The 27,959-nt window shown below is 44.6% G+C and overlaps 1 protein-coding gene across 5 annotated transcripts in view; it reads right to left on the bottom strand.

Annotated features, from left to right (window-relative positions):
• Positions 1-27,959, bottom strand: part of mtap (methylthioadenosine phosphorylase) — a 293,107-nt gene that overhangs the window by 197,786 nt on the left and 67,362 nt on the right. For all 5 annotated transcript variants that reach the window (XM_085984024.1, XM_085984020.1, XM_085984008.1 and 2 more), the window contains exon 3: positions 8,774-8,832. In XM_085984024.1, coding sequence (XP_085840150.1) covers positions 8,774-8,832 — 59 coding nt within the window. The remainder of the gene's footprint in view (positions 1-8,773; positions 8,833-27,959) is intronic.

The raw sequence follows: 27,959 nt of genomic DNA, 5'->3' as shown, positions 1-27,959 counted from the left end.
TCTGTTAAAGGCAAAACGTGTTTAACAAACTTGATCGAGTTTTTTGATGAGGTAACAGAGGGCAATGTGGTTGACGTAATGTACATGGATTTCCAAAAGGCGTTCGACAAAGTGCCACATAATAGGCTTGCCAGCAAAGTTGAAGTCTATGGAATAAAAGGGACACTGACAGCCTGGATATGAAATTGGCTAAGTGACAAGAAAGAGTAGTGGTGAACGGTGGTTTTTCAGACTGGGGGGGGGGGGGGGGGAAGGTATACTGTGGTGTTCCCCAGGGGTCGGTTCTTGGACCACTGCTTTTCTTGATATATATTAATGACTTAGACTTTCTTAAGGGGGAGACAGAATCTTCAGGCGAGACAGAGGGGGAGGTATAAGAGGAGGGGGTGTCGCAATATTAATTAAGGAGTCAATTACTGCAGTAAGGAGGGATGATATATTAGCAGGTTCCTCTAATGAGGCCATATGGGTGGAGCTTAAAAACAAAAAGGGGGCAAGCACTTTGCTGGGAGTGTACTATAGGCCTCCAAACAGTCAGGGGGAGATAGAGGAACAGATATGTAGGCAAATCTCAGAGAAATGTGCAAATAATAGGGTAATAATAATGGGGGATTTCAACTTCCCCAATATTAACTGGGATAGTCAGAGTGTGAAAGGCTCAGAGGGTGCAGAATTCTTAAAGTGCATCCAGGAGAGCTTTTTGAGCCAGCATGTAGAAAGTCCTACAAGAGAGGGGGCGGTACTGGACCTAATTCTAGGGAATGTGGCCGGCCAAGTGGAAAAAGTGCTAGTAGGTGAGCACTTTGGTGACAGTGACCATAATATGGTAAGATTTAAGGTGGTCATGGAAAAGGACAGGGATGGGCCGGAAATAAAGGTTCTAAATTGGGGGAAGGCCGATTTTAATAGGATAAGGCAGGATCTGGCCAAAATGGACTGGGATCAGCTACTTGTAGGAAAATCCGCATCGGAGCAATGGGAGGCTTTCAGAAGGGAGATTGGGATCATACAATGGCAACATGTTCCCGTAAAGGTCAAGGGTGGTTCCAAAAACCACAGGGAACCTTGGATGTCAGGGGATATACGAGAATGGATTAGGAAAAAGAGGGCTTTTGGCAGATACAAAAGGCTAAAGACGGAGGAAGCCCTAGAGGAGTACAAAAAGTGCAGGGGGATACTTAAAAAAGAAATTAGGAGATCAAGGAGGGGCCATGAAATAACACTGGCGAGCAAAATAAAGGAAAATCCTAAGATGTTTTATAAGTATATTAAGGGTAAGAGGATAACTAGGGAAAAAATAGGGCCCATTAGGGACAAAAGTGGCAATCTGTGTGTGGAGCCGGAAGATGTAGGAGGGGTTCTAAATGAATTTTTTGCATCTGTTTTCACTATGGAGAAGGACGATGTAGACATAGAAATAGGGCGGGGGGACTGTGATATGCTCAAACATATTCACATCGAGAGGGAGGAGGTATTGGCGGTTTTAGCTGGCCTAAAAATGGATAAATCCCCAGGCCCGGATGAAATGTATCCCAGGCTGCTGTGTGAGGCAAAGGAAGAGATTGCGGGGGCTCTAACACATATATTCAGGACCTCTCTGGCCACAGGGGATGTGCCAGAGGACTGGAGAACCGCTAATGTAGTACCATTATTCAAGAAGGGAAGTAGGGAAAAACCGGGGAACTACAGGCCAGTGAGCCTAACATCAGTGGTAGGAAAATTATTGGAAAAAATTCTGAGGGACAAAATTTGTCTCCACTTGGAGAGGCAAGGATTAATCAGGGATAGTCAACATGGCTTTGTCAAGGGAAGATCATGTCTGACTAATTTGATTGAATTTTTTGAGGGGGTGACTAGGTGTGTGGATGAGGGTAACGCAGTGGATGTGGTATACATGGATTTCAGTAAGGCCTTCGATAAAGTCCCGCACAGGAGACTGGTCAAGAAGGTAAGAGCCCATGGAATCCAGGGTGCCTTGGCACATTGGATACAAAACTGGCTTAGTGACAGAAGGCAGAGGGTGATGGTCGAAGGTTGTTTTTGTGACTGGAAGCCTGTGGCCAGTGGGGTGCCACAGGGATCGGTGCTGGGTCTCTTGCTGTTTGTGGTCTACATTAATGACTTGGATATGAATGTAAAAGGTATGATCAGTAAGTTCGCGGATGATACAAAAATTGGTAGGGTGGTAAATAGCGAGGAGGGTAGCCTCAGTCTGCAGGACGATATAGATGGGTTGGTCAGATGGGCGGAACAGTGGCAAATGGAATTTAACCCGGAAAAGTGCGAGGTGATGCACTTTGGGGGGGACTAACAAGGCAAGGGAATACACAATGAATGGTAAGACCCTAGGCAAGACGGAGGGTCAGAGGGATCTGGGTGTGCAAGTACACAGATCCCTGAAGGCGGCGGAACAGGTGGATAAGGTGGTAAAAAAGGCATATGGGATACTTATATTCAATGCCTCGGCTAATGAAGGCAAGAGCAAGGAGGTTATGATGGAACTGTATAAAACACTGGTTAGGCCACAGCTGGAATACTGTGTGCAGTTCTGGTCGCCACACTACAGGAAGGATGTGATCGCGTTGGAGAGGGTGCAGAGGAGGTTCACCAGGATGTTACTGGGGCTGGAGCGCTTCAGCTATGAAGAGAGACTGGGCAGATTGGGTTTGTTTTCCTTGGAGCAGAGGAGGCTGAGGGGGGACATGATTGAGGTGTACAAAATTATGAGGGGCATAGATAGGATGGATGCCGAGGAGCTTTTTCCCTTAGTAGAGGGGTCAATAACTAGGGGGCATAGATTCAAGGTAAAGGGCGGGAGGTTTAGAGGGGATTTGAGAAAGAACTTTTTCACCCAGAGGGTGGTTGGAGTCTGGAACTCACTGCCTGAAAGGGTTGTGGAGGCAGAAACCCTCACAACATTTAAGAAGCATTTGGATGAGCACTTGAAATGCCATAGCATACAAGGCTACGGACCAAATGCTGGAATATGGGATTAGATCAGACAGGGCTTGATGGCCGGCGCGGACACGATGGGCCGAAGGGCCTCTATCCGTGCTGTATAACTCTATGACTCTATGACTTGGGTGATCTGGGCACAATTTCAAAATTTGCAGATGACACAAAACTTGGAAGTACAGTGAACGGTGAAGAGGATAGTGATAGACTTCAAGAGGACATAGACAGGCTGGTGGGATGAGCAGACACGTGGCAGATGAAACTTAACGCAGAAAAGTGCGAAGTGATACATTTTGGTAGAAAGAATGAAGAGAGGAAATATAAACCAAGGGGTATAATCCTAAAGGGGGTGCATGAACTTCTCCTTTCTTGTGGTAGCAGCAAAGCAAATCAAATGTCAATATCTAAGTCATATATCCAGGCCAAAGCTTCCAGTGTAACAGCGTGGGTATCTTAGAAACATAGAAGATAGGAGCAGGAGTAGGCCATTCGGACCCTCGAGCCTGCTCCGCCATTTAATGAGATCATGGCTGATCATCCAAATTCAGTACCCTGTTCCTGCTTTCTCCCCATATCCCTTTAGCTATAAGAAATATATCTAACTCTTTCTTGAATGTATTTAATGAATTGGCCTCAACTGCCTTCTGTGGTAGAGAATTCCACAAGTTCACCACTCTCTGGGTGAAGAAATTCCTCCTCATCTCAGTCCTAAATGGCTTACCCCTTATCCTTAGACTGTGACCCCTGGTTCTGGACTCGCCTGCCATCGGGAACATCCTTCCTGCATCTAGTCTGTCTAGTCCTGTTAGAATTTTATACGTTTCAATGAAATCCCCTCTCATTCTTCTAAGCTCTAGCGAATACAAGCCCAATCGACCCACTCTCTCCTCATACGTCATTCCTGCCATCCCAGGTATCAGTCTGGTGAATCTTCGCTGCACTCCCTCCATGGCAAGAACATCCTTCCTCAGATAAGGCAACCGAAACTGCACACAATACTCAAGGTGTGGTCTCACCAAGGCCCTGTACAACCGCAGCAAGACATCCTTGCTCCTGTACTCAAATCCTCTCGCTATGAAGGCCAACATACATCTTGTAGGCTGCCTGCGAATTTCCTCCGAGGGCAGTACTCAATGATGTGCTCCAGGGTCTGATTAGGAGCTCCACAGTTGCACGATGGGGATGCTTTAATATTCCATCTATGGAGAAGGTGGCAGCATCTACCATGACTGATACTGAGGCGGTTGATGGTTGTCCACTGTTTGCAAGGAAGGTTGGATCCTTGAGGTTGTACTGTGGGGTCCTCTATAAGGAATCCATTCCGTATATCACAGTTCTTCCAAGCATTTCGCCATCGGTCATCAAGGCTGAGGGGAGATCGCTGAAGGACTTCGGCGAAGGTCCAAAATGGCCTTCTAGATTTGAGATGGGTTGGTTATAGGTTATTCAAGTTGGCCTGGATCGGTATGTCTTTGCTGGTGTAGCGGTTGTATTCGCTGGAGACTGCATATTCGCAGGCAGGTGTGGTGGTGCGATGTTTGCAAGCAAGGGCAGCCAAGGTGTTGGTGTCGATAAAAGTGTACCGGTGATAATTCTCATAGTAGGCTTCAGCTGGACGTCAATGGATTTGACATGTGGGCTTGATAGCCATGTCAGAGAGCAGTACTCCACTGTAGGAGTACAGCAGGGTGAGTAGGGAAGTACAGGGCGTTGGTGAGGCCACATCTGGAGTACTGCGTACAGTTTTGGTGTCCTTATTTAAGGAAGGATATACTTGCATTGTAGGCAGTTCAGAAGGTTCACGAGGTTGATTCCGGAGTTGAAGGGGTTGTCTTATGAGGAAAGGTTGAGCAGGTTGGGCCTATACTCATTGGAATTTAGAAGAATGAGAGGTGATCTTATTGAAACATATGATTCTGAGGGGGCTTGAAAGGGTAGATGCAGGGAGGATGTTTCCCCTCGTGGGGGAATCTAGGGGGGCATAGTTTCAGAATAAGGGGTCGCCCATTTAAAACGGAGATGAGGAGGAATTTCTTCTCTCAGAGGGTCGTGAATCTTTGGAATTCTCTATCCCAGAGCGCTGTGGAGGCTGGGTCATTGAATATATTCAATGTGGAGATAGACAGATATTTGAAAAGTAGGGTAATCAAAGGTTATGGGGAGCGGGCAGGAAAGTGGAGTTGAGGCCAAGATCAGATCAGCCATGATCTTATTGAATGGTGGAGCAGGCTCGAGGGGCCGAATGGCCTACTCCTGCTCCTATTTCTTATGTTCTTATGTGCTGCCATACAGAGGTTTTGAGCGTCTGCTCCCCATGTAGATCTGGCGAGTTGCGGGATCAAGTTGACCCTATTCTTTAGTTTCTTCCCAAGGTTCTAGAGATGTTGTCTATATGTCAGGGTGCAATCAAGCGTGACTCCTAAATAGTAGGGTTTTTTGGCATGGTTTACCTCTGCGCCGCAAAAGGAGACTTTCAAAGCTTGGTTTGCTTGATGGCTGCTGAGGTGGAATGTCGAGGTGACTGTCTTTTGCGAATTTGGCCAAAGTCGCCATCAGCAGAAGTAGACGTCCATCCTCTGTAAATCACTGGTTAGGGTCTCTTCGGTAATGGACAGATTCATGTTTTGCATGGCCAAGGCAATGTCATCAGCGTATACGAACTTGCAGGACTCTGTTTCGGGCAGATCACTGGTGTAAACGTTGAATAACATGGGTGCTAGGAGAACCCGGTGGGAGTCCATTGTTCAATGTCCTTTACCTACTCTTCTGGGTGCCAGAGTACACACGGAAGCGTCGGTTGCCAAGCTTGGAGTTGAGAAGATGGATTATTGTTCTGCAGGGTAAAATGGTGGAGAGTTTGAAAATCAGTCCATGCTTCCATATTGTGTCATACACCACTGACAGGTCCATGAGTGTTACGGCGGTCTTGAACTGGTGCTGGAAACCTGCTTCGATGTGCGTTGTTAAAGCTCCCACTTGGTCGCAGCAGTTACAGCCACTCCAGAAGCCCGCTTGCTCCATAGGCTTGATGATGGGAGCTCGTTTGTGGAGTAGTAGTCTCCCCAGCACTTTATAACAAGTGCAAAGTAAGGAGATCGGGCAGTAGCTGGAGGCCTTACAAGCATTCTTCCCCCTGCTTCAGGAGGGCATTTATTTTAGTCTCCCTCCAAATCGAGGGACTTTTACCGGTTTCCAGTACCTTGGAGAAGGAGGTCAACCAGCTCTGCGCTTTGGGTCCCAGTGCTTTTAGGAATTCTGGGTAAACACCATCTGGACCAGCAGCTTTTCCAGATTTGGTTGTCGACAGAGCTGCGTTTAGTTCGTCCAAGGTGAATGGATCAGACACAGTAGGCGATCTTGGTGCCGCCATCAAGTTTGTCCAAAGCTGCCGCATCACCTGGCATCGAAACACTTTGTCCACTGGAGCCTTTGATGTTTGTGTCAAGTGGGATGCAATGGCGTCCGCTCTGATGGTCGTCCTGTGTTTATAGGCGGGATTTGCCCCGCCAAGTTAATGGAGAGGGGCCCATGCTTTCCTGCTGGAGTGAGTGAAGTTAGTCTTCTCCACACGTCTCACCGAGTTCAAGGACTCCAGCATTGCGGTGGCTGTGGCTGGGTTCTTGTTCAGTGAATACTCCTGGTAGAAAGCCTCACTTTCTGCCGTCCAACAAAGAATATGGGGTAAAAGGGGCGCTACCTATGCCAAGGCGCTAATTTTAGCGCCCCCGCGGCCGATTTTCCGAGGTAGCGCCCCGAGGGGGAGGAGGGGCACTACTGGAAGCTCCCCGCGTCCCTCTTGGGGTGCTGCGAGCCAATATCACGGTGCTACGTGCTGCAGCGCAGGCTTTCCTCCCCTTATTAAAGGGGAGGGGCCTGGCACAGCGCATCCCGGCACCCAGCTTGGCCACCAGGGATCAAGAGTGCCGACAAACGACCCTGGCACTCAAGAGGAGTGCCAGGCTCACGGAGAGCAGCCAACACCCCGCAGAGGGGCTTCACGGGGGCCGAGGACAGCAACAGGGGCAGGTGCTGGCAGGCGGCCAGCAACAAAAATACCCGCCCGCCACCTCTCTGGCTGCAGGTAGGCCCCCCTGACCCCGGCGGACTTTGTGTCTGGCGGTAAGTCGGGGGGCGTCACCCAATATTACAGCCTGGGCGCGAGCGGGGCACTGCACACGGCGATGTCATTGCCAGCGGCGCAGCGCCACACAGCGCTAACAGTTAGCACCGTCGCTAACCTCCCGTTGAATTTCACGGGAGGCGTTAGCTGCGCCACGCCCAGGCACTAGTTGATTTGCACCATCTTAGGACGTTAACCGGAAGCGCAAATCAACCGAATTTAGCCCCCTATATGTCTTTCTAAAGCCGTGAGGTGTACTGCGTTTTGTGGCAGCTTTAATAATTCCTATAAATCTGTTGAAGGCATTGGTGATTGGCGGAATCCACATGATGTTGGTGTCAACTGACCTTTGGAAGGTTTCCCAGTCTGCTTTTTTGAAGTTCCATGTTTTAAAGGTGCATGTACAGAGACACCTAGGGGTATATGTGCACAAATCGTTGAAGGTGGCAGGGCAGGTTCGGAAAGCAGTTAAAAAAGCTTATGGGTTCTTGGGCTTCGTGAATAGAAGTATAGAATACAAATATGTGGAAATTATGAAGAATCTGTACAAAACACTGGTTTGGCCTCAACTGGAGTATTGTATCCAATTCTGGGCACTTTAGGAAGGATGTGAAGGCCTTATAGAGGGTGCAGAAAAGATTTACGAGAATGAGGGATGAGGTACTTCAGTTATGTGGATAGATTGGAGATGCTAAGGTTGTTCTCCTTAAAACAGAGAAGATTGAGAGGAGATTTGATTGAGGTGTTCAAAATCATGAGGGGTCTGGACAGAGTAGATAGAGAGAAACTGTTCCCATTGGCAGAGGGTCGAGAACCAGAGGACACAGATTTAAGGTGATTGGCAGAAGAACCAAAGGAGACATAAGGAAAAACTTTTTTACTCAGCGAGTGGTTAGGGTCTGGAATGCAATGCCTGAAAGGGAGGTGGAGGCAGACTCAATCATGGCTTTCAAAAGGGAGTTGGATAAGTACATGAAGGAAAAAAAATTCCAGGGCTACGGGGGAAGGGCGGGGGAGTGGGACTAGCTGAAACGCTCTTGGAGAGCTGGCACGGGCTCGACAGGCCGAATGGCCGCCTTCCGTGCTGTAACCATTCTATGATTCTATAATCATATCCTCAACAAGGTGCCTCTTTGTGCTTTATAAACTATTTGTTAATCTATGCCAAAATGTATCTATAAAACCTTCAATCTCATTTCTAGACATATAATCACCCAACTCCTTTTTAAGGGATTTAATTGGTTTAGAATCAGAATGACACAGCACAGGAGGCCATTCGGGCCGTCCTGCCTATGACGGCTCTTCGAAAGAGCTATCCAATTACTCGCACTCCCCTGCTAACTTTGATAGAAATCTATTACATTTCATTAGCAGTAATAGTTGGGAGTGATAATAAAGCAACTGAAAAAATTCAGATGACATTGTTACACAACAAATACAGTTAGACAGTTCAGCAATTCAGAACAGTCACCTGAACCCGGACAGGACTGTACAGGCCTGAAATCAACCCAGGATATTGATCCTTTACTTCCACAGGATATTTAATATAACATTCATTTGATTGTGAGATGACATTCACACTAAAGGATTGTAAGATAAATTGCAGTAAGTTTGGTAAATTAATCAATAACTAATTTCTATGAAATAATAAAGCAGACGACAGACAATATCTAAGTACTGATTTTTTTTTAAACTTACCTAGCAAGGATAACACAAGCAATCTTTTTGATCTTCCCCAGTATCAGGGCATCTGAAGGCTATATATGGAAAAAAAAATTGCAAAGCATTAGACAAACCATTGCCCACGTGAAAACATACTTGGCAAATGTTCCATTATTGGTCTGCCCTCAATTTTTGAAATTTGCATTCATACCATAAAGCCGGAACATATTCCAGCATAAAATCAATGCTGCACCAGACAGACACAATGGGGTGATAGACCTGGGAGGATAATGATAACAAGCTGAATTAATCTAAAACAAGTTCACTACTGTGCTAGAGTTAAATCACCTTTGAATAGACACTTGCTTCATACAAATTCAAATGAGCACTAAATATTTCAAATAAATTGCAATAAAAGTGGACATTTATGTGGATCCTAGAGGAACAGGGAAATTCTCCCTAGTGTCCTGGCCAACATTTATCCCTCAATCAACATCACTAAAACAGATCATCAAGTAATTCATCAAAAGTACTTTATTGGCTGTGAAGCACTTTGGGTTATTCTGAAATTGTGAGAAGTGCTATATAAATGCAAGTTCTTTCTTTCCAGAGAGTACGAGGTGCCTCAGACTACATTCAATGATCTTATCAGCAGGAATAACTGTCCGCTCCTGAAATGCTAGCCCCAGATTATTTCATGCGTAGGGCCATGTTTCAACCCATGGGTATTCCTCTGGAAGTGGCCCTTTGTGCTGGGGTGAGAAAACATCTGGAGAACTCCTGAATGGTAACATTTTCCTGAAAAATCACATCACAAGGTCACCCTTTTCCCTAGCCCTCTCTTAACATCAGCTAGTCAAGAAGTACTATTAACTTTGGACTATTTGTCACTCAAACACAGAACAGAATGCCTCGCCACTCATACATATCTATATACTATGTAACCGATGTGAAGCTGCATTAACTATGTAATGGCCCAGAACTTGGTGTCGGGGGCTTGCCGCGTGTGCAAGCCCCCGATCTGCACTCACCCTGTGCACTGACATCTGAAGCCAGGGCCTGCTTGCATTTCCTGTCACAGGCCCGGTTCAGATGTCAGCGCGCAGTGCTTACCTGATCCAGCGGCGTAGTTAGTGCGATGTGCCGGCTGGGATCAGGTGAGCACTGTACAACCAATCAGGGGAGGGGAAGGTTCATTCATGAGTTTGAGTGTAAGAACTGTCGAACTCATGAAAACTACGGGGACCCAAAACACTATTTAAACTTTAAATAAAAATTTAAAAAACATCCCAATCATTAAATTAAGTATAAATAAGTTAAAAAAAATAATTTAAACAGTTTTTTTTTTGAAAAAAATAAATTTTTAATAAAAAGGGTCTAAAACTAAACTTACCTTATTGTAGATTCTTTAAAATAATAAACCTGTGGGAAAAAAAAATCTAAATTACACTAAAACACCACTTACCTGTAAAAATAAATACTTACGTGTGCTTTTTACAAGCGTAAAGACCGGAGGCCTTTAGACATGCGCAAATCCCCCAAAACAGAGGAAATCCAAGACGCACGCGCTGCCCCCTACAGCGCACGCGCTAGCCTCTTCACCTCTTGGGTTAGAGGAGAGGAAATGCCGGTTTTCAGTGCGTGCTGAAAACCGGCATTTCCTCCGGCCAGACGCGTGAGTACCCCTTCCGTACTCACGCGTTTGGGGAGGAATTACTGCCCCAATATTTTTGTGTCTAGCACACACTTACAACATTTACTTCCACTTAACATTTTCCATCATGCTATTTCTGCATTGCTTAAACTTACCTATACATTATACTGTACTTGCCTCTCAATAAATCCTCACACCTCCATGTCCAAGACAGATGATGTAGACTACTCTCCCAAACAGGACTCACCTCAGGCCTATTAAAATCAGACGTGCTACCCAACTGTACCACCTGTGTGCTTCTCCCCATTTCCCTAAGCCAACCTTTGCCTCCATGTCACTCCCTGAAGTAGCCGGTTATCCTGCCTCTTTCTTCCCAAACCATTGGCACAAACAGCACTTATAACAGATGCTTTCTTAGCTTTGCTTCTGGGAGGGGAGGTGAATTAATGAAGGTAGCAGCTCTATAGTGTTTAGTTCACTCAATTTAACTGCTCATTTCCCCATCACAATGGTGAGAGACCTCTGTGGGGACAGATGTGCATTAGAGTCATCCAAAGACTCACCTAAAAGATTGAGAAGGACACTAAAAATTCAAACATTTTGTTATTTTGGTATAAGCCAAGTTCTGTATTACTGTTTATCTGATGGTTTGTTTTGTTTATGTGTAAATTTATTTCTTCTAATAAATCTGATTGCTCGGTTTTACTGTATGACAATGATAGCAATTTTCTTCAATCTGTCAGAGCTCAGGACGATGAAGGGTACTCTGTTGGTTGTGTCCCGTGTTTGTCTTCTGAGGAGGTCTATGCGATTTTTCGCTGTGGCCCATCGGAACTGTCGATCGACGAGTCGAGCGTCATATCCCGTTCTTACGAGGGCGTCTTTCAGCGTCTGTGGGTATCCATCGCGTTCCTCCTTGTCTGAGCAGATCCTGTGTATTCGCAGGGCTTGTCCATAGGGGATGGCTTCTTTAACGTGGTTAGGGTGGAAGCTGGAGAAGTGGAGCATCGTGAGGTTGTCCGCGGGCTTGCGGTACAGTGAAGTGCTGAGGTGTCTGTCTTTGATGGAGATTCGTGTGTCCAAGAATGAAACCGATTCTGAGGAGTAGTCCATGGTGAGTTTGATGGTGGGATGGAACTTGATGTTATCGTGTAGTCTTTTCAGTGATTCTTCGCCGTGGGTCCATAGGAAGAAAATATCGTCGATGTATCTGGTGTCTTTTCAGTGATTCTTCGCCGGGACACAACCAGAGTACCCTTCGTCGTCCAGTCGTTACCCAGAGTGGAGAAACTACACCATGTCCTTCGCAGCCTTCAACATGTCATCGACGATGACGAACACCTCGCTACGGCCATCCCCACGCCTCCACTACTCGCCTTCAAACAGCCGCCTAACCTCAAACAGACCATCGTTCGCAGCAAATTACCCAGCTTTCAGAACAGCGACCACGACACCACACAACCCTGCCACGGCAACCTCTGCAAGACATGCCAGATCATCAACACAGATAACATCATCACACGTGAGGACACCACCCACCAGGTACATGGTACATACTCATGTGACTCGGCCAACGTTGTCTACCTCATACGTTGCAGGAAAGGATGCCCCGGAGCATGGTACATCGGCGAGACCAGACACTGCGACAACGGATGAACGGACACCGCACAACAATCGCCAGGCAGGAGTGTTCCCTCCCAGTTGGGGAACACTTCAGCAGTCAAGGACATTCAGCCTCCGATCTTCGGGTAAGCATTCTCCAAGGCGGCCTTCGAGACACACGACAACGTAAAATCGTCGAGCAGAAACTGATAGCCAAGTTCCGCACTCGTGAGGACGGCCTCAACTGGGATCTTGGGTTCATGTCACCCCACCTGACGTAGAGCCATCCAGACTCGAGTCGTCGTTGGCTTGTTCTCTCTACACAGATGCGGCCGGACCTGCTGTGATTTCCAGCAAAAAAATATATAATTTTTTTTTTTATAATTGTTTTTTGTTTTTCATACAGACCCCAGCATCTGCAATATTTTACCCCTTGTGACCCCATCTCATTGTTCTTTGATGTAATGTTTTCCTGACTGTCCTGTTTGGACACCATTCACACCTTTGATTGCTATGATTATCTCTCTGCCGAGGTGTGATAAAGGGCAGTTAGAAAGATTACCTGTAATCATCTGGCAGTGTTTTCTGACTATATATGCTGTGCCTATGCGCATCTCTTCACTTCACCTGACGAAGGAGCAGCGCTACAAAAGCTTGTGATTTCAAATAAAGCTGTTGGACTATAACCTGGTGTTGTGTGACTTCTCACATTTAAATAAGGGAACAACAAAGACAGATTTTTAAATTATTAGCAAGCTATCCTCATTGGATAAAGAAGTTTGGGCAGAACTGCCATTAAACATCACTTAGCCATAAATTGTTTATTGTGTTTTCACATGCAGATCTGATTTGACGATGTAGATTATGATATTGGAAAGCAAGCTAATCGCGTTGTTTAAACATGACACACAAGTTTGAAAGCCTCAATTTAAAATGTTGTGGAAAACATAGGGCTGTAGTTACCTAGGGCTGGCAACAGAAATAGATGTACTGACATTGTGATTAGTGGGGGAAAGTATAACTTCGCCTAAAGAAATATGACAATTAATGTTAAAAGATCAGCTTCTGGAAACAGTGCCAAATGATTAAAGGATATTGCTGTTAATCCACCGATACAACCTTTAGGCACTAGTTAGTAACTGAGAAAGGATGCTGGGGCGGAGTAGACACAATTAGCACAAGTTATTTAACAGAGGGATAAGCTTCTCGGTGAACAAGGAAGCCTCATCAAGGCAATGATCAAAGCTGTAAAGCTCATTCAAAGTTTTCACCTACTGTCACCCAAGTGCGAACTGACGTAATGTGATGCCAGTCAATGGATGCAGCCCATGTTACATTGTGCATCAGACCACAAGCATAATGTACAGAAGGAGCACATTCATCAGGTTGGAATCCACAGGTCCCATAAAGCACTGTGACTGGAAAGACTCATCAGCGTTGTTCCACGGGAGTAGTTTGCTCTGGCACCATGGACGTGGCACCAGCGAGTAGCCAGTTTCACTGGGAGGGAGGAAAGATTTGTGCGACAGACTTGAGGCTCCATCCTGTGTCCGATTATAAAACATATTTGAATTGTACCTTTACAAATGAATTTTTAGTTAGGCGAAGTGTTTTAAATGCAACTCTTTTATAAAAAAAAAAAAAGCTTCTTTGTCTCAGAGCTCGAGAGCAAAGCAATACAATCTATTTCTGATAATTCAAAGTTGTTTTTTTTGCACCCAAAGAATTATCCAATAATTCGAATTAAGCATAAGTGTAATTCTGCAGAGTAACAGCTAACTACGAAAGCCAGAATGGAGGGTTGCATTCACCTCTGTTTATGCTATTGGCCATCAACAAAATCTAAAATCAAGGTAAGGTTTTCTAGCTGGCACCTCCATTTGTTAAATAATAATCACAGAATCACAGAAACCCCACAGTGCAGATAGAGGCCATTTCGGCCCATCGAGCCTGCACCGACACATATTCCACCCGATCCCCGTAACCCCACGTATTTAATCCCCCTAACACTAAGGGTCAATTTATCATAGCCAATCAACCTAACCCGCACATCTTTGGACTGTGGGAGGAAACCGGAGCACCCGGAGGAAACCCACGCAAACACGGGGAGAATGTGCAAACTCCACACAGACAGTCGCCCGAGGCCAGATTCGAACCCGGGTCCCTGGCGCTGTGAGGTGTGAGTAAGTTTGCCACTGTGAGCAGAAATTAAACTCATCGTCTATGAATTGCACAACAATCACTGGCGCCATGCCAAACCGAAATTCCAAAGTCTTTGCTTCGAGTCTGATCTAGCTTCAGACAAAGATGCAACTGTTACCCACTGATACAAAGACCTGTTGATTGACCTCTAGGAGTTTTCCCACTGCCTTAAAACTAATACAATATGCAAAGTAAACAGCCTATGATGGCTGTAATGGCTGGCATATTTGGTTATTCCTATCATCCGAATCAACATTCTAAATGTCCAGTGTATCTCTGGGAGATAATCCTTTGTCAGATGAACCTGACCTTATATCAACAACAAAATATAAATTAAAACTAAAAATTCCTTCCAGATCAAATAGGTAAAAGTCTCAAAATGTTACACCCCACCTACTCAGGTGATAGCATTCTTTAAAAAAAAAACATTCTTTAAAAAAAAACAATGTATTATTTTGGTTTCACAAACAGTTTAAAAGTATTGATGCAAGTCAAATATTGTATTACTGTTTAACTGTTGGTTTATTTTGTTTGTGTAATTTTTTTAAATAAATCAGATTCGTAGCTTTATATTGAACTGCAAAATCTGATAATATTATGGTTGTCTGCCTACTGAAGAGATCAAGACTGTACACTGAGCATCTTGCACAATATCCAATCAATGGGAACTCCAGGACGCTTCATGTATCCTGGATAACCACGTGTGCAGGAAGTGCCTCCAGTTGCTCGAACTTGAGCTCAGGGTTTCTGAGCTTGAGGAGTGGCTGAGTCACTGCAGGACATACGAGAGGCTGAAAATTTCCTGGATTGCACGTTCCAGGAGGTGGTCAGCCCGTAGCTCAGAGAGTTCAGGAGGATGGTAAGTGGGTGGCCATCCAGCAGGGTTGGAAGAGGCAGGCAGTACAGGAATCCTCCGGGAGTGTGGCACTCTCAAACTGGCGACAACACCTCGGGGGAGTGCAGTCTAGAGCACATCCACGGCGCCGTGGTGCAAATGACTGCACAGGGGGGCACAGCAAACTGTAGAAACGCAGTGGTCATAAGGGATTCGACGGTCATGGGGATAGACAGGCGTTTCTGCAGCCGCCGGATGCAAGTCTCGCAAGGTGTGTTGCACCCCTGGTGCCAGGGTAAAGGACATCACTGAGAGGGTGCAGAACATTTTGAAAGGGGTGGGGGGAGGGGAAAGGGGGAACAGCCAGAAGTCATGGTCCATGCGGGAACCAATGACATAGAAAGGAAAATGATTGAGGTCCCTGCAATCAGAGGTTCAGAAGCTAGTGAGGAAGTTAAAAAGCAGGACCTCAAATATAGTAATCTCTGGAATACTCCGTGCCACACGCAAGTGAGTATAGGAATAATAGGATAAAACAGGTTAATGTGAGGTTAAGAGGAGATTCAACAGAAGTGATCAAAATCATGAATGGTTTTCATAAGGGTAAAAAAGGAGAAACTGTTTCCAGTGGCAGAAGCAGCAGTAACCAGAGGACATAGATTTAAGGTGATTAGCAAAGGAACCAGAGGCGACATGAGGAAACTTTTTTTTTTAACACAGCGAGGTGTGATCTGGAATGCACTACCTGAAAAGGTGATGGAAGCAGATTCAATAGTAACAGTCTAAAAGGGAATTGGATAAATACTGGAAGGGAAAACATTTACAGGGCTATGGGGAAAGAGCAGGGGAGTGGGACTAGTTGGACCTCTCTACCAGAGTGACACAGGCACGATGGGCCTCTTGTGAACTTGGCTATAGAAAGTTGGAAGGTGGTCAGAATCATAACAACCTATCTATATAAATTATATCTACAGGAATTCTTGTATTTTACAAACAGAAAAAAAAGCTTTAAACAGATACAGGAAGGAAAATAAGCAAAGCTAATAAACTGCAGGGTGTGGGGAGAATAAGGAGGTGCAGAAGGGGCAGAACAAGAAATGAAAAAGGGAAGAGAAACCAAAAGTAGTCGGCTACTGATATTTCAAAATCATTTTTTCTGCTAAAAATTTGTAATATCTAACAATTTGAATTGAGCAATATAAACAGAGTAAGGTTGAAATTTAGCACGTGGAAAAAATGTGAATCATGAGATATAAGAAAAATCTAGCCATGGACTAGAAACACAAAGTTACAATAATTTTTGCTATATACCAAAAATAATAATAGTGGACTAGAAACGTGCAACCACAATATGCCCACACTGCAACTGGTATTTTCACATGCTTCTTTCCATTTACACAGGTTATCAAAAGCATGCATAAGGAAAAACTCAGGACAATCGTTCCGGTGATCTTTATCTTGATAGGTTATCAATTCTAAGATGAAACTCTAACCAGGTAATTTTCCAACTTTGCACGCCCATTCGGAGACTCACTCGCTCAAAATGCATATTGGAAATTGGGGCAACGTGGGCAGAATTTTCTAGCCACTAAAATTCATGGCCGGAACAGAAACACGCTCCTAGCCGGGAGTGCAGTCTGAAATGACCCCTTCAATGCAAAGTCACAGATATTCCTTCATTTCACTTTTTCCATATAGTAACCACCCCATGTAGCCGTCTCTCTGCTGGTCTGTCTGTTTCTCACTGTTTGCTCATTAAGCTGCAACAGTGCTGCCCTAACTTCAGCTCTGACTGAAAATAAAACAGGCATATTGTTACACTGCCCTTAAGTCCTTTTACAGTTTTTCCAGAAGAATAACATTATAAAATAATTGCTCTACGTGAGGGTAGCATACTGTCCCGCATAAGAGATTAGTGTGCAAAGCTAAAGCACATGGGATTGGGGGCAAGGCACTGACTTGGATAGAGAACTGGTTGGCAGACAGGAAGCAAAGAGTTGGAATAAACAGGTCTTTTTCCAAGTGGCAGGCAGTGACTAGTGGGGTACCGCAGGAATTGGTGCTTGGACCCCAGCTATTCACAATATATATTAATGATCTAGACGAGGGAACTAGATGCAATATCTCCAAGTTTGCAGATGACACAAAGCTGGGTGGGTGTGTGTGCTGTGAGGAGGATGCAGAGAAACTCCAGTATGATTTGGACAGGTTGGGTGATTGGACAGAAGCATTGCAGATGCAGTTTAATGTGGATAAATATGAGGTTATCCACTTTGGTGGCAAAAACAGGAAGGCAGATTATTATCTGAATGGCAATAGATTGGGAGAAGGGGAAGTGCAACGAGACCTGGGTGTCCTTGTGCACCAGTCGCTGAAGGCAAGCATACAAGTGCAGCAGGCGGTTAAGGAGCAGGGATGTCTTGCTGCAGTTGTACAGGGCCTTGGTGAGACTACACCTTGAGTATTGTGTGCAGTTTTGGTCACCTTGTCTGAGGAAGGATGTTCTTGCCATGGAGGGAGTTCAGCGAAGATTCACCAGACTGATACCTGGGATGGCAGGAATGACATATGAGGAGAGATTGGGTCGATTGGGCTTATGCTCGTTGGAGTTTAGAAGAATGAGAGGGGATCTCATTGATACTTATAACATCACACACACACGTCAGCGGAGGTCAATGAATAGTGATCTAGAACAGGAATCGTGATGCTGAGGTTGGCTGTCACATCCCTACTGCTGTCCTGGTTGGCGTTGGGTAATTCATGTAGACAGAGGATTGAATCAGGCCGTTTGGTCCAAATAGAAGGTTGAGGGTGATCTAATAGAGGTATTTAAAATGATAAAAGGATTCGATAGGGTAGATACAGAGAAACTATTCCTCTGATGGGGGAATCTGGATCAAGGGGACACAATCTTATAATTAGAGCTAGGCCTTCAGAAGTGAAATCAGGAAGCACTTTTTCATGCAAAGGATGGTAGAAATCTGGAATTCTTCTCCCCCCCCTCCTCCTCCTCCTCCTCAAATGCCGTGGATGTTGGGCCATTTGAAATTTTCAGGAATGAGATCGATAGATTTTATGCTGGGTAAGGGTATCAAGGGATATGGATCAAAGGTGGGTAGATGGAGTTGAGGCACAGATCAACCGTAATCTGATTGAATGGTGGAACCGGCTCAAGGGGCTCAATGGCCTACTCCTGTTCCTATGGCTCAGTAGCATATCTGGCAGTACATTTACCCACTCAACCATTGGGGGAGGTCTGGCACACAACATTTTAAATTTATTCATTCGTAACTGGCATCGAATAATCATACCACCCAGTCCACATAATACTATCAATTGCATTTACCATGGCTTCAGTTCAACAACATCAGTTCAATGGCGTACTAAGAACTAGAATTTTAGAAATGTAGTGAAGGTCATTTAGTCTTATACCCTGTTTATACTGAGTCACTACTGATAGCGGCAACAGATTGTGGTGCAATGCTACTTTCATCATCAAAGCTCTGACTTTGGCAGTAAGGATGTGAAATAAATGTGACAACACTACTGCCTCCTGAAGTGCCAAAAATAAACTGAAGAAGTGGTTTTAGAGACTGCCTCACCCCTAACGGCAAATATAAATGCTGCCCTCTGAAGCAGATGCCATCTCAAATTTTAACCGTCTTCAGACCACCTGGACCTCCTTTACAACTTAAGAACGAACTTTTGTAAAGCTAAATTTCAATCCTTGGAAAGATGCTAGAGGTGCCTATTACTGGAATGACAGTCCAAAAATGTTACTGATAAAATAGCAAATCATTTAATTGAAAATAATTCTGAAACCCAAACTACAAATGGATACAATGCCATTTGTACACAATACAAGAAAATTATTTTCACCAACTGGAATAACATGAACATGACTAATGTCGAGGACAGGAGAAAAGGAACTATTGCTACATCATGTTGAAGGATCAGGCTACATTAAGGGCATGGGAAAGGGACATGGTGTGATGCAGAATAAAGCAGGTGTCTCTCACAGTATAGCTCACTAAGCTTGACTGGTATAGTACGGAGAGGATTACAAATGGAAATTGGTGAATTTTATGGGAAAACGTTGCCTTCCTTCACAGGAAATATTATCCATCAACAATCAGTAATCGTATTGCTTTATTAGTGAAAAACTACAGGCTTATAGATGGGATCTGGAACTGTACCCACCTCCCCCCAAAAAAAGCTGTTGAGGCTAGGCCAATAAAAAAAAATGTAAAACAGAGATTGATAGAATTTTGTTAGGAGGGTATTAAGAGTTATGGAGTTAAGACACAGATTAACCATGATCTACATGAATGGTGGAACAGGCTCGAGGGGCTGAATGGTGTACTCCTCTCTTCCTATGTTCCTGTCAGATTTCCTGCATAGTAGATATACTTATATTATTGAGTGGACTTGTAAATGTATTTTCTTGCCCCTCCTAAGTAAAAAAAGAAAAGGACATTAATATATATACCTCAAAAGGTATTTCATCCGCCAACTAAATTATTTAGCAGATACATCTTGCCAGGTTAACGCACAAATTCCTCAACTGTGCACTTTGCCATTTACAGGTTCCCACCTTTCTTATCCCGTAACTTCCTAGATACTTAGGATTGTGGTCCCAACAGGGTTTGCAAGGGGCACTGGGGTTGGAGAATCAGGGATATAATGGTATAGCTCTACCTCTGACCTACAGTCATTGCAAGTGTGGCACCCAGAAAGAGAGAACAAAGTCATGATTTACCCCAACATTTTCCTCTTTCACAATTTCACCAGATTAAATTTTCAGGCTGCAGGTTGCTTGACCTCATAACAGTTCAAGTCTGTTCCACTTTTGGATTTTAATTCCCAATCATTTCAGTGGCACTAAATTGCTGATGAGCAATTTATTCATCTCAGATTCCTCCCTGCCAGTTTCAATTCACAGACTGTGACAGGGAGGCTGAACTGATAACTGTCAAACACAGTTGGCTCCTCTTTTGAAATAGACCAATGTGATGGCACTGGGTGTCCAAAGCTACCAAGACTAAAACACACTCGACAAGCGCTCTCCCCCAAGAGGAGGACACCACTAATTTTGCTGCTGTGTTTAGAGAACAATTTATCTCCGTGTATTAGCTCTGTGATCACATAGCAACTGAGAAAAGGTAAAGTCTGGGTAAAAGCAATTCTTGATATGAGCTTATTTAAAGCAATTTGATCCCTTTACATAAAAAAACCTGTATTATGTGCCACAACAAAGCAGGTAGCACTGAAGTTAATAAGGGCTGCATGCACAGATAAACGAGAAGAATTTGTACTGAAGTAACAATGGACACAACTTTACCATATCCTGATGTAGATTCTGCCAATGCTGGCACAGCTAAAGATTAAGGCCTAGAAATTGAGTTGGCGCCGCGCCAGGGCTTTAGCGCCGGAAATTTAGCGCCGGCGCTAAGTCCCCCTGCGCGCGCCAAAAATTCAGTAGCGCCGCGCCCAGACGGCTGCCGGCGCTACTGGCGGGCGTGAGCGCCTCCCAATGGGCGCTGACTGCCACATTGCGGACAAGTGCCGGGCTTGCAGGCCAGACGCATCTGTTCCGCGGGGGGGGGGTGGAGGAGTCCGGGGAGGGAGGTGCGGGCAGGCGGCCAGCGGGAAAGCGGCCGGCCGCCGCACGACCTTAATGCGCCGGCGCTAACTCAGGGAAGACTCGGTTGAAAAAATCTTAGTTGCGGCTGCCACGGGCGAGGCGGCCGCAACTCAATTTCGGCGCTGGGGCCCGTCACCACGGCAACCGGGACGCTGCGCACACCGATGACGTCATCGGTGCCGGCGCAGCGCAACCGGTCTACCGCCGATTCTAGGGCCCCAGGGAATTTCTAAACTGGCCATAACTCCAGCGCTAGGCCCTCTAGCGCCTCAAATGCGGCGCTAAGGCTACTCAATTTCTAGGCCTAAATCTGTAATTTAATTTCTGTATAAAAGGCCATTCATTTTAATGGACAGAAAACATTATGGGGCACCTGAATTCTGATACGCGGTCCGAATGGGTGAAGTTCTGTGCCCAGAGCGTGAATTTGTAAGACTTGCCTTTCAATGTTTTTTGTTTTGCTTTTGACTTGCTGACCCAGGTTTGTTGTTGCTGCCCAAGGGAAGGTCCATGTAAAAATGTTGGCAGTGGGAGTGTCAATAATAAGTCTACCGGCCCCATTTTGAGGCTGTTACTACCCCGTTTGCCCGGATTTGCCCAGGTAAAAATCAGCCCCAAGAAGTGATTAACACCCAAAATGATCTTCTGGTATGCTTTGTGCCCATTTTTCAAGGGCAAAACGTATTAATTTAGCAGTGAGACTGCATGCACCCAATCTGCACAGGCATTGGTCCCACTGCTAAATTCATGGGCCCTCCATTTAGACGTCCCGGGCAGACCCTACAACAGGAGTTAGGCCCCTTAATTATATAAATTAGGGGCCCAATGGCTGCTGAAGGGACAATTGATTAAACTAATTACCCATGAACGGGGCAGACATCAAGACTGTCCCACACAGGAACATAAAAATTAGGAGCAAGAGTAGGCCATATGGCCCCTCGAGCCTGCTCCGCCATTCAACCCCCTTGCAATAAAATACAACATGCCATTTGCCTTCCTAATTGCTTGCTGTACCTGCATGCTAACTGTTTCCTGTACAAGGACACCTAAATCTCTCTGAACACCAACATTTAACAGTTTCTCACCAATTAAAAAGTATTCTGTTATCCTATTCTTCCTACCAAAGTGAATAACCTCACATTTCCCTACATTCTACTCCATCTGCCACCTTATTGCCCACTCATATAACCTGTCTATATCCCTTTGCAGGCTCTTTGTGTCCTCCTCACAGCTTACTTTCCCACCTAGCTTTGTATCATCAGCAAACTTGGATACATTACACTCGGTCCCTTCATCAGTCATTAATATAGATTGTAAATAGCTGAGGCCCAAGCACTGATCCTTGTGGCACCCCTCTAGTTACAGCCTGCCAACCTGATTATCCCTACTCTCGGTTTTCTGTCCATTAGCCAATCCTCTATCCATGTTAATATATTACCTCCAACCCCATGAGCCCTGATCTTGCATAGCAACCTTTTACATGGTACCTTATCAAATGTCTTTTGGAAATCCAAATATATTACATCCACTGGTTCCCCTTCATCTACCCTGCTAGTTACATCCTCAAAAAACTCTAATAAATTTCTTAAAACACAATTTCCCTTTCGTAAAACCATGTTGACTCTACCTAATCGGATTATGATTTTCTAAGTGCCCTGTTACCACATTTTCCCTACTACTGATGTCAAAGCTAACTGGCCTGTAGTTTCCTGTTTTCTCTCTCCCTCCTTTTTTGAATAGCGGGGTTACATTTGCTACCTTCCAATCCGCTGGGACCATTCTAGAATCTAGGGAATTTTGGAAGATCACAACCAATACATCCACTATCTCAGCAGCCACCTCTTTTAGAACGCGAGAATGTCAGCCATCAGGTGCAGGGGATTTATCAGCTTTTAGTCCCATTAGTTTCACAAGTGCTGGGCTGAATTTTGCTGGCGCTCAGAGTTCAGGTTTGGAGGCGAGATCATTGAAAGTTTGCGCCACTGCAGCCAGGTTCTCCTGATGACATCCCTGCTTGTGCCCTCCTATGCAATGTGCAACCAGGCTGCGTTGGTGTCCTGGGGAGGTCTCTTCCGCCCATTGGAAGGGAAGAGAACCTCCCTGTGTGCTGTGACTCCCTCCATAAGCATATAGAGGGAGTCATGGAAGAGCCTGGGTGCAGCCATGCACCTTTGTGCAGTGATTGTCAGTGTTTGCAGCACCTCAATGCTGTAGAACACTGGCAAAATTACTGTGGCCATGGTCCCTTTAAGGAAACCGGCTATGACGCGTCATCAAATGATGTCATCAGACTCGCTTCCTTTTATTGGCCGGGAACCTCGCAGGGTGGGCTTTAAGCCCCATCAACGGAAAATTCTTCTCAGAGCGGGATGGCAACCCGCCACCTACCTTGACCGCACTGAGCCTGCCTCAGTGGGCGAAATCGCGGCCACTGTTTCTCTAATGATCTTAAATTACTTTAAGTTCCTTTCTCTAATTAGCCCCTTGGTCTGCTTTTTGTGTCTTCTACTGTGAAGACAGATACAAAATATTTGTTTAAAAGTCTCTGCCATATCCTTATTCCCCATTATAATTTCTCCTGTCTCAGCCCCTAAGGACCCAGATTTACTTTTGCTACTCGCTTCCTTTTTACATAATTGTCAAAGCTCTTACAATCTGTTGTATTTCTTGCTAGTTTACTCTCATTCTCTATTTTCTCCTTTTTTATCAATTCTTTGGTCATCCTTTGCTGGTTTCTAAAGCTCTCCCAATCCTCGTACCTGTTGGACGAAGGCTGGGGCTCCTCCAGCACTGCACCTGGGGTCCCCTTACCTGCCTGAGTCCCAGTCACACCCTCCTGTCCCAGACCACAAACCCTCAGACCTGTACCACTACCTAGCTTAAGGGGTGTGACTGCCTCCTGTGTTCCAGTGTCCAGGTAACTCGCCCCCTCCCTGATGCCCCGCAATGTCTGCACCTCAGACTCCAGCTCGACAACTCTGAGCTGAAGTTCCTCGAGATGCAGGCACTTACTGCAGACGTGGTCGTCTGGGATCGCGATGCTCTCCACAAACTCCCACATTCTGCAGTTGTGACCCACCACCTGCACCACCATCCCTCTATGACCTTGTTTTATTTATTTAATTAAAGTTTATGTTTTTAATTAACTTAGATTATAGTTTAATTTTTTTAAACTAATTACTAGATCTAGTTTGTTATAGGTAGATTAAATTAAATACTTACCTGTAACAGAAAGCACTACAAGTATTGCAGGCAAAAAGCAGCACCTCCTTCCCCCTCTGCAAGTCCCTCCAAATTCCCAACCTTAACATTCTGTTTAAGACCACTGTGTGTCAGCAGATACGGTTTACTTTTATACACCTTTCCTCAGCAACTTTGGCAGCCGCAAATGAAAAGTAACTTAGATACTGTAAATTAATCCTAAATCTTAGTGAGGTTTCATTGGAGCAGATAGATGAGCAAATAAGTCTCAATGGATAGTTACGAATCACTAGCATTATCCCTTTCAGCACTGAGAAATATCATGTGTCCATGTTATTAAATCCAAATAGTTCCTACAGTGAAATCTATTAATTTCTCATAACTGACAATATAATTGGACATTGAAGCTACAATATACTGTTGAAGAGTTTGTACTTGGTGTTTTTTGTTTTGTTTTTTTAATTGTTTGATGACTCTTGCTGAAGTACGATTCCACAACTGGTGGTCACTCACCATTTGCCATGTGTGCACTTGGACAGTGAGTGCAGGCAGGCTATTTGACTGCAGCAGGTATCACAGATGAACCCAATCTTGTCCTTAGCCAATGTGCAAACATGTGCACTTGCAGTACCTATCATGGGTCGCGATCAGCAGCAGGAGCCCTGGTAACTCTAACTCCAGGCCACCAAGGCTGATTGTGGCAGCTCCCCTGTCTCCCAGCTGAAATGAGCTAACTCAGCACAGAGCAGGAATCAAAACCTGGAGCTTACTTGGGCTAGATGATTAACCAATCACTGGATAAATCTGCTGGGCCATCTAGAGACTGTTTGGTGTGATATGCTTTTGCAGCTCATTTAGTCAGATGCACATTATAAAATATTTACATATACAGCTATATCAAAGTCTATTCCAAAATGTTGGAAAATGCACTCTGGTATCAAATCCAAATTCTATTGGAGAGCATCCCCTAGATCCTTAGAAAATTAATCTTGTGCATGTTTCATATTATATCCAGTTCAAAATAAACACTACATTACTAACCAATTTATAGGGCAACTCGATTAATATAATCAAAAGGACAAACAGCAAAATAATACGCAAAAATTTTAAAACACTTTTTAATCAAACTACAAGTTTTTTTTTTAAAGTAAAAGCCTATCACAGTAGGAATAAGTTGTCCCTTTATCCAAATTTCTCCCTTTCAGCAAAACAACCTCTCAAGTTTTTTCTTTAAGCGACTTTTATATCGGCCTACTATTAATTCGGAGTACGACAACACTCATGAGCCTGCTCCCACCCTTTACATCACTAAATCCAGCTCCATTATCCTGCTGGCAAATTTGTACGCTGCTTTTACATTGCATGAGAACTTCCCCCCCCCCCCACGCTAGTGACACCATCTCCCAACAAGTTGATATTCAGGCTGCAGTTGGCAACACGAGACTCACTTCGGGAGCTGGTGCCACTAGCCCGTATCTTGGCGCAATATAAAAGCAGCCGTAGACGCTTAAATGAAGGGATCTAATAGGATAAGGTGTCCTAACTCGCACCAAGTCCCGTTCACCCATCACCCCTGTGCTCACTGACCTACAATGGCTTCCGGTTAAGCAACGCCTCGATTTTAAAATTCCCATCCTGGTTTTCAAATCCCTCCATGGCCTCACCCCTCCCTATCTCTCTAATCTCTTTCAGCCCCCCCCCCCCCGATTGAGGTTTAATCGCTCAACCAATGGTGGCCGTGCCTTCAACTGCCAAGGCCCCAAGCTATGCAATTCCCTCCCTAAACCTCTCTGTCTCTCTACCTCTCTTTCCTCCTTCAAGACGCTTCTTAAAAGCTACCTCTTTGACCAAGCTTTTGGTCATCAGCCCTCATTTCTCCTTATGTGGCTCGGTGTCAAATTTGGTTTGATAATGCTCCTGTGAAGCGCCTTGGGACGTTTTACTACATTAAAAGGTGCTTTATAAATACAAGTTGTTGTTGTAGGATTTAGCAGCATAAACAGCAGGAACCAGCTCAAAGATGACAGTCTCTTGGAATTTGAATTAAACAGCCCCAATACAAAAGCAGCTTTTGTACTGCTGTGAATTTTCTCAGAACTGCAGTCATTATTATCTCATCACTGTCAACAGGTAAGAGCACGTAAACCATCCCCTTGAGGTCTTTATGATTAGACCTAACTATGTGGCAAAATCCATCCAAACAGTTAAAGCACAGACATCAAATCACTTTCATAAAGCTACAACCTAAACTGTGCCTGATAAAAATATTTTAAATTCTTATTATAATACAGGAGAAAGAAATTGGTATATAAAGAAATGCTCCCAGCAACTGACAGGCACTGCATGTGGCATTAAAAGCAGCTCACAATAGAGCTCCAAAGAGGAAAAACAGCAGTGAAAATATGAGAAATGTGAGGTGAGTCAGACCAGCTGAAGTAGACAGTCTTGCTTAAATACAAAGAGCTTCTGAATAAAGGAGGTGTTGTTGCACACTACATACTTCTAACTGGAAACATTCCACACCCATCACGTAAAGAAACAAAATGCAGAAAAAAAAGAAGAATTTGATCAACAGGAGACAGGGGTTTTCCTGCAGTGATTTATTGAGCACTTAGAACAAATGTTCTTCTGTGTAAGCAGCACCTGGACTGATTTGTCCCTGTTGAATACCAAACAAGTAAAATTTAAAAAATGATTAGCTAAAGCAACACAAAAGGTAAATATTTATAACATTTGATTGTGTACAGCAAATGATCTTTCTCTCCTCCACAGAAAGTTTCCTGCTGCCAAGCAGTCCTTCTCCGTCTACTTGTTCCACGAAGACCTGGCATAGTAAGGAACTGTGGGTTCAGGTGGGATCTTCTCACCATCCTGTAGCATGTCAGTGCAGTGCTTCATCAAGAAAGAAGAGGGAGAGAGAGAATACAACTTTCTGACTCAGAGGCAAGAGTTCTTCCTCTGAGCTACAGGAGAAAGGAGGGGGATAAATATAAAGTACTTTTCAAAATAGCAAAAGCGCTACTTTGATCCTCAGAAGGATTCAATTTTCACATCCACAGAATTTTAGCTTTAATAGTTTGACATTTTTATTGAGGTGACTGATGTGATGAAGCGACAGTTTGTGAAAATGGTTCACCAGAATAAATACTTTATTGGGACCCGGGTTCGAATCCGGCCTCGGGCGACTGTCTGTGTGGAGTTTGCACATTCTCCCCGTGTTTGCGTGGGTTTCCTCCGGGTGCTCCGGTTTCCTCCCACAGTCCAAAGATGTGCCGGTTAGGTTGATTGGCTATGATAAATTGACCCTTAGTGTTAGGGGGATTAAATACGTGGGGTTACAGGATAGGGTGGGATATGTGTTGGTGTAGGGGTTACGGGGATCGGGTGGGATATGTGTCGGTGCAGGCTCGATGGGCCGAAATGGCCTCTATCTGCACTGTGGGGTTTCTGTGATTCTGTGATTGTGTGAAAATAGCGCTACTTCTTAGAATACAGAAGTCGGCTGGAATTCCTTTAAATTCAGATCAGCTATTCATGGCTGGAACTTGTCCAATATTTTGTAAAGCTAATAGCTTTATGCTAAATCTGAGCCACTATAGCCAACAGCTTTACAATGGAGGATATAAAATAATAAATTAAAAAGTGCTTTATATTTATGGCTTAGAATGTGCTTCGGTTGCATTTAAGTAACTGTGGCTCTCCACTGACATTAACTGCTTGTGTTGGGAACAAGTTGGACTAATGCATTATGAGGCCTCATCTACAATGGAATTTTCATTTTTATTTGAGATAGGTTTGAGAAGTGCCAAAATTACAAGCCAATTCTTGAATGTTGTTCAATGCATTAGTAGCAGGTTCTGAAAAGGAGTAGCTAAGAGATTGTAGTTTTTTTTTTTTTTAAATAGTAAGGTATACTGTGTTTTGTAATAATTGTCATTCCTCCTCGGACATGCCGAGAGACAACATTCAAATCTGTGCAAATGTTAGTAAGGTGGGCTGAAAGCCTATGGGCGCTTTTTGATATCCATTATTTTATAAAATGATGTGTGCATGTAACCTGCAGTAGGCTGCATGTAGCCATATC

Source organism: Somniosus microcephalus, chromosome 1 (assembly GCF_052327205.1).
Source record: "Somniosus microcephalus isolate GS21.2 chromosome 1, FLI_Smic_1.0, whole genome shotgun sequence".
Taxonomy (NCBI): Eukaryota; Metazoa; Chordata; class Chondrichthyes; order Squaliformes; family Somniosidae; genus Somniosus; species Somniosus microcephalus.
The sequence above is the reverse complement of the archived record's forward strand: the minus strand, read 5'-3'. Positions and strand labels throughout refer to the sequence as shown.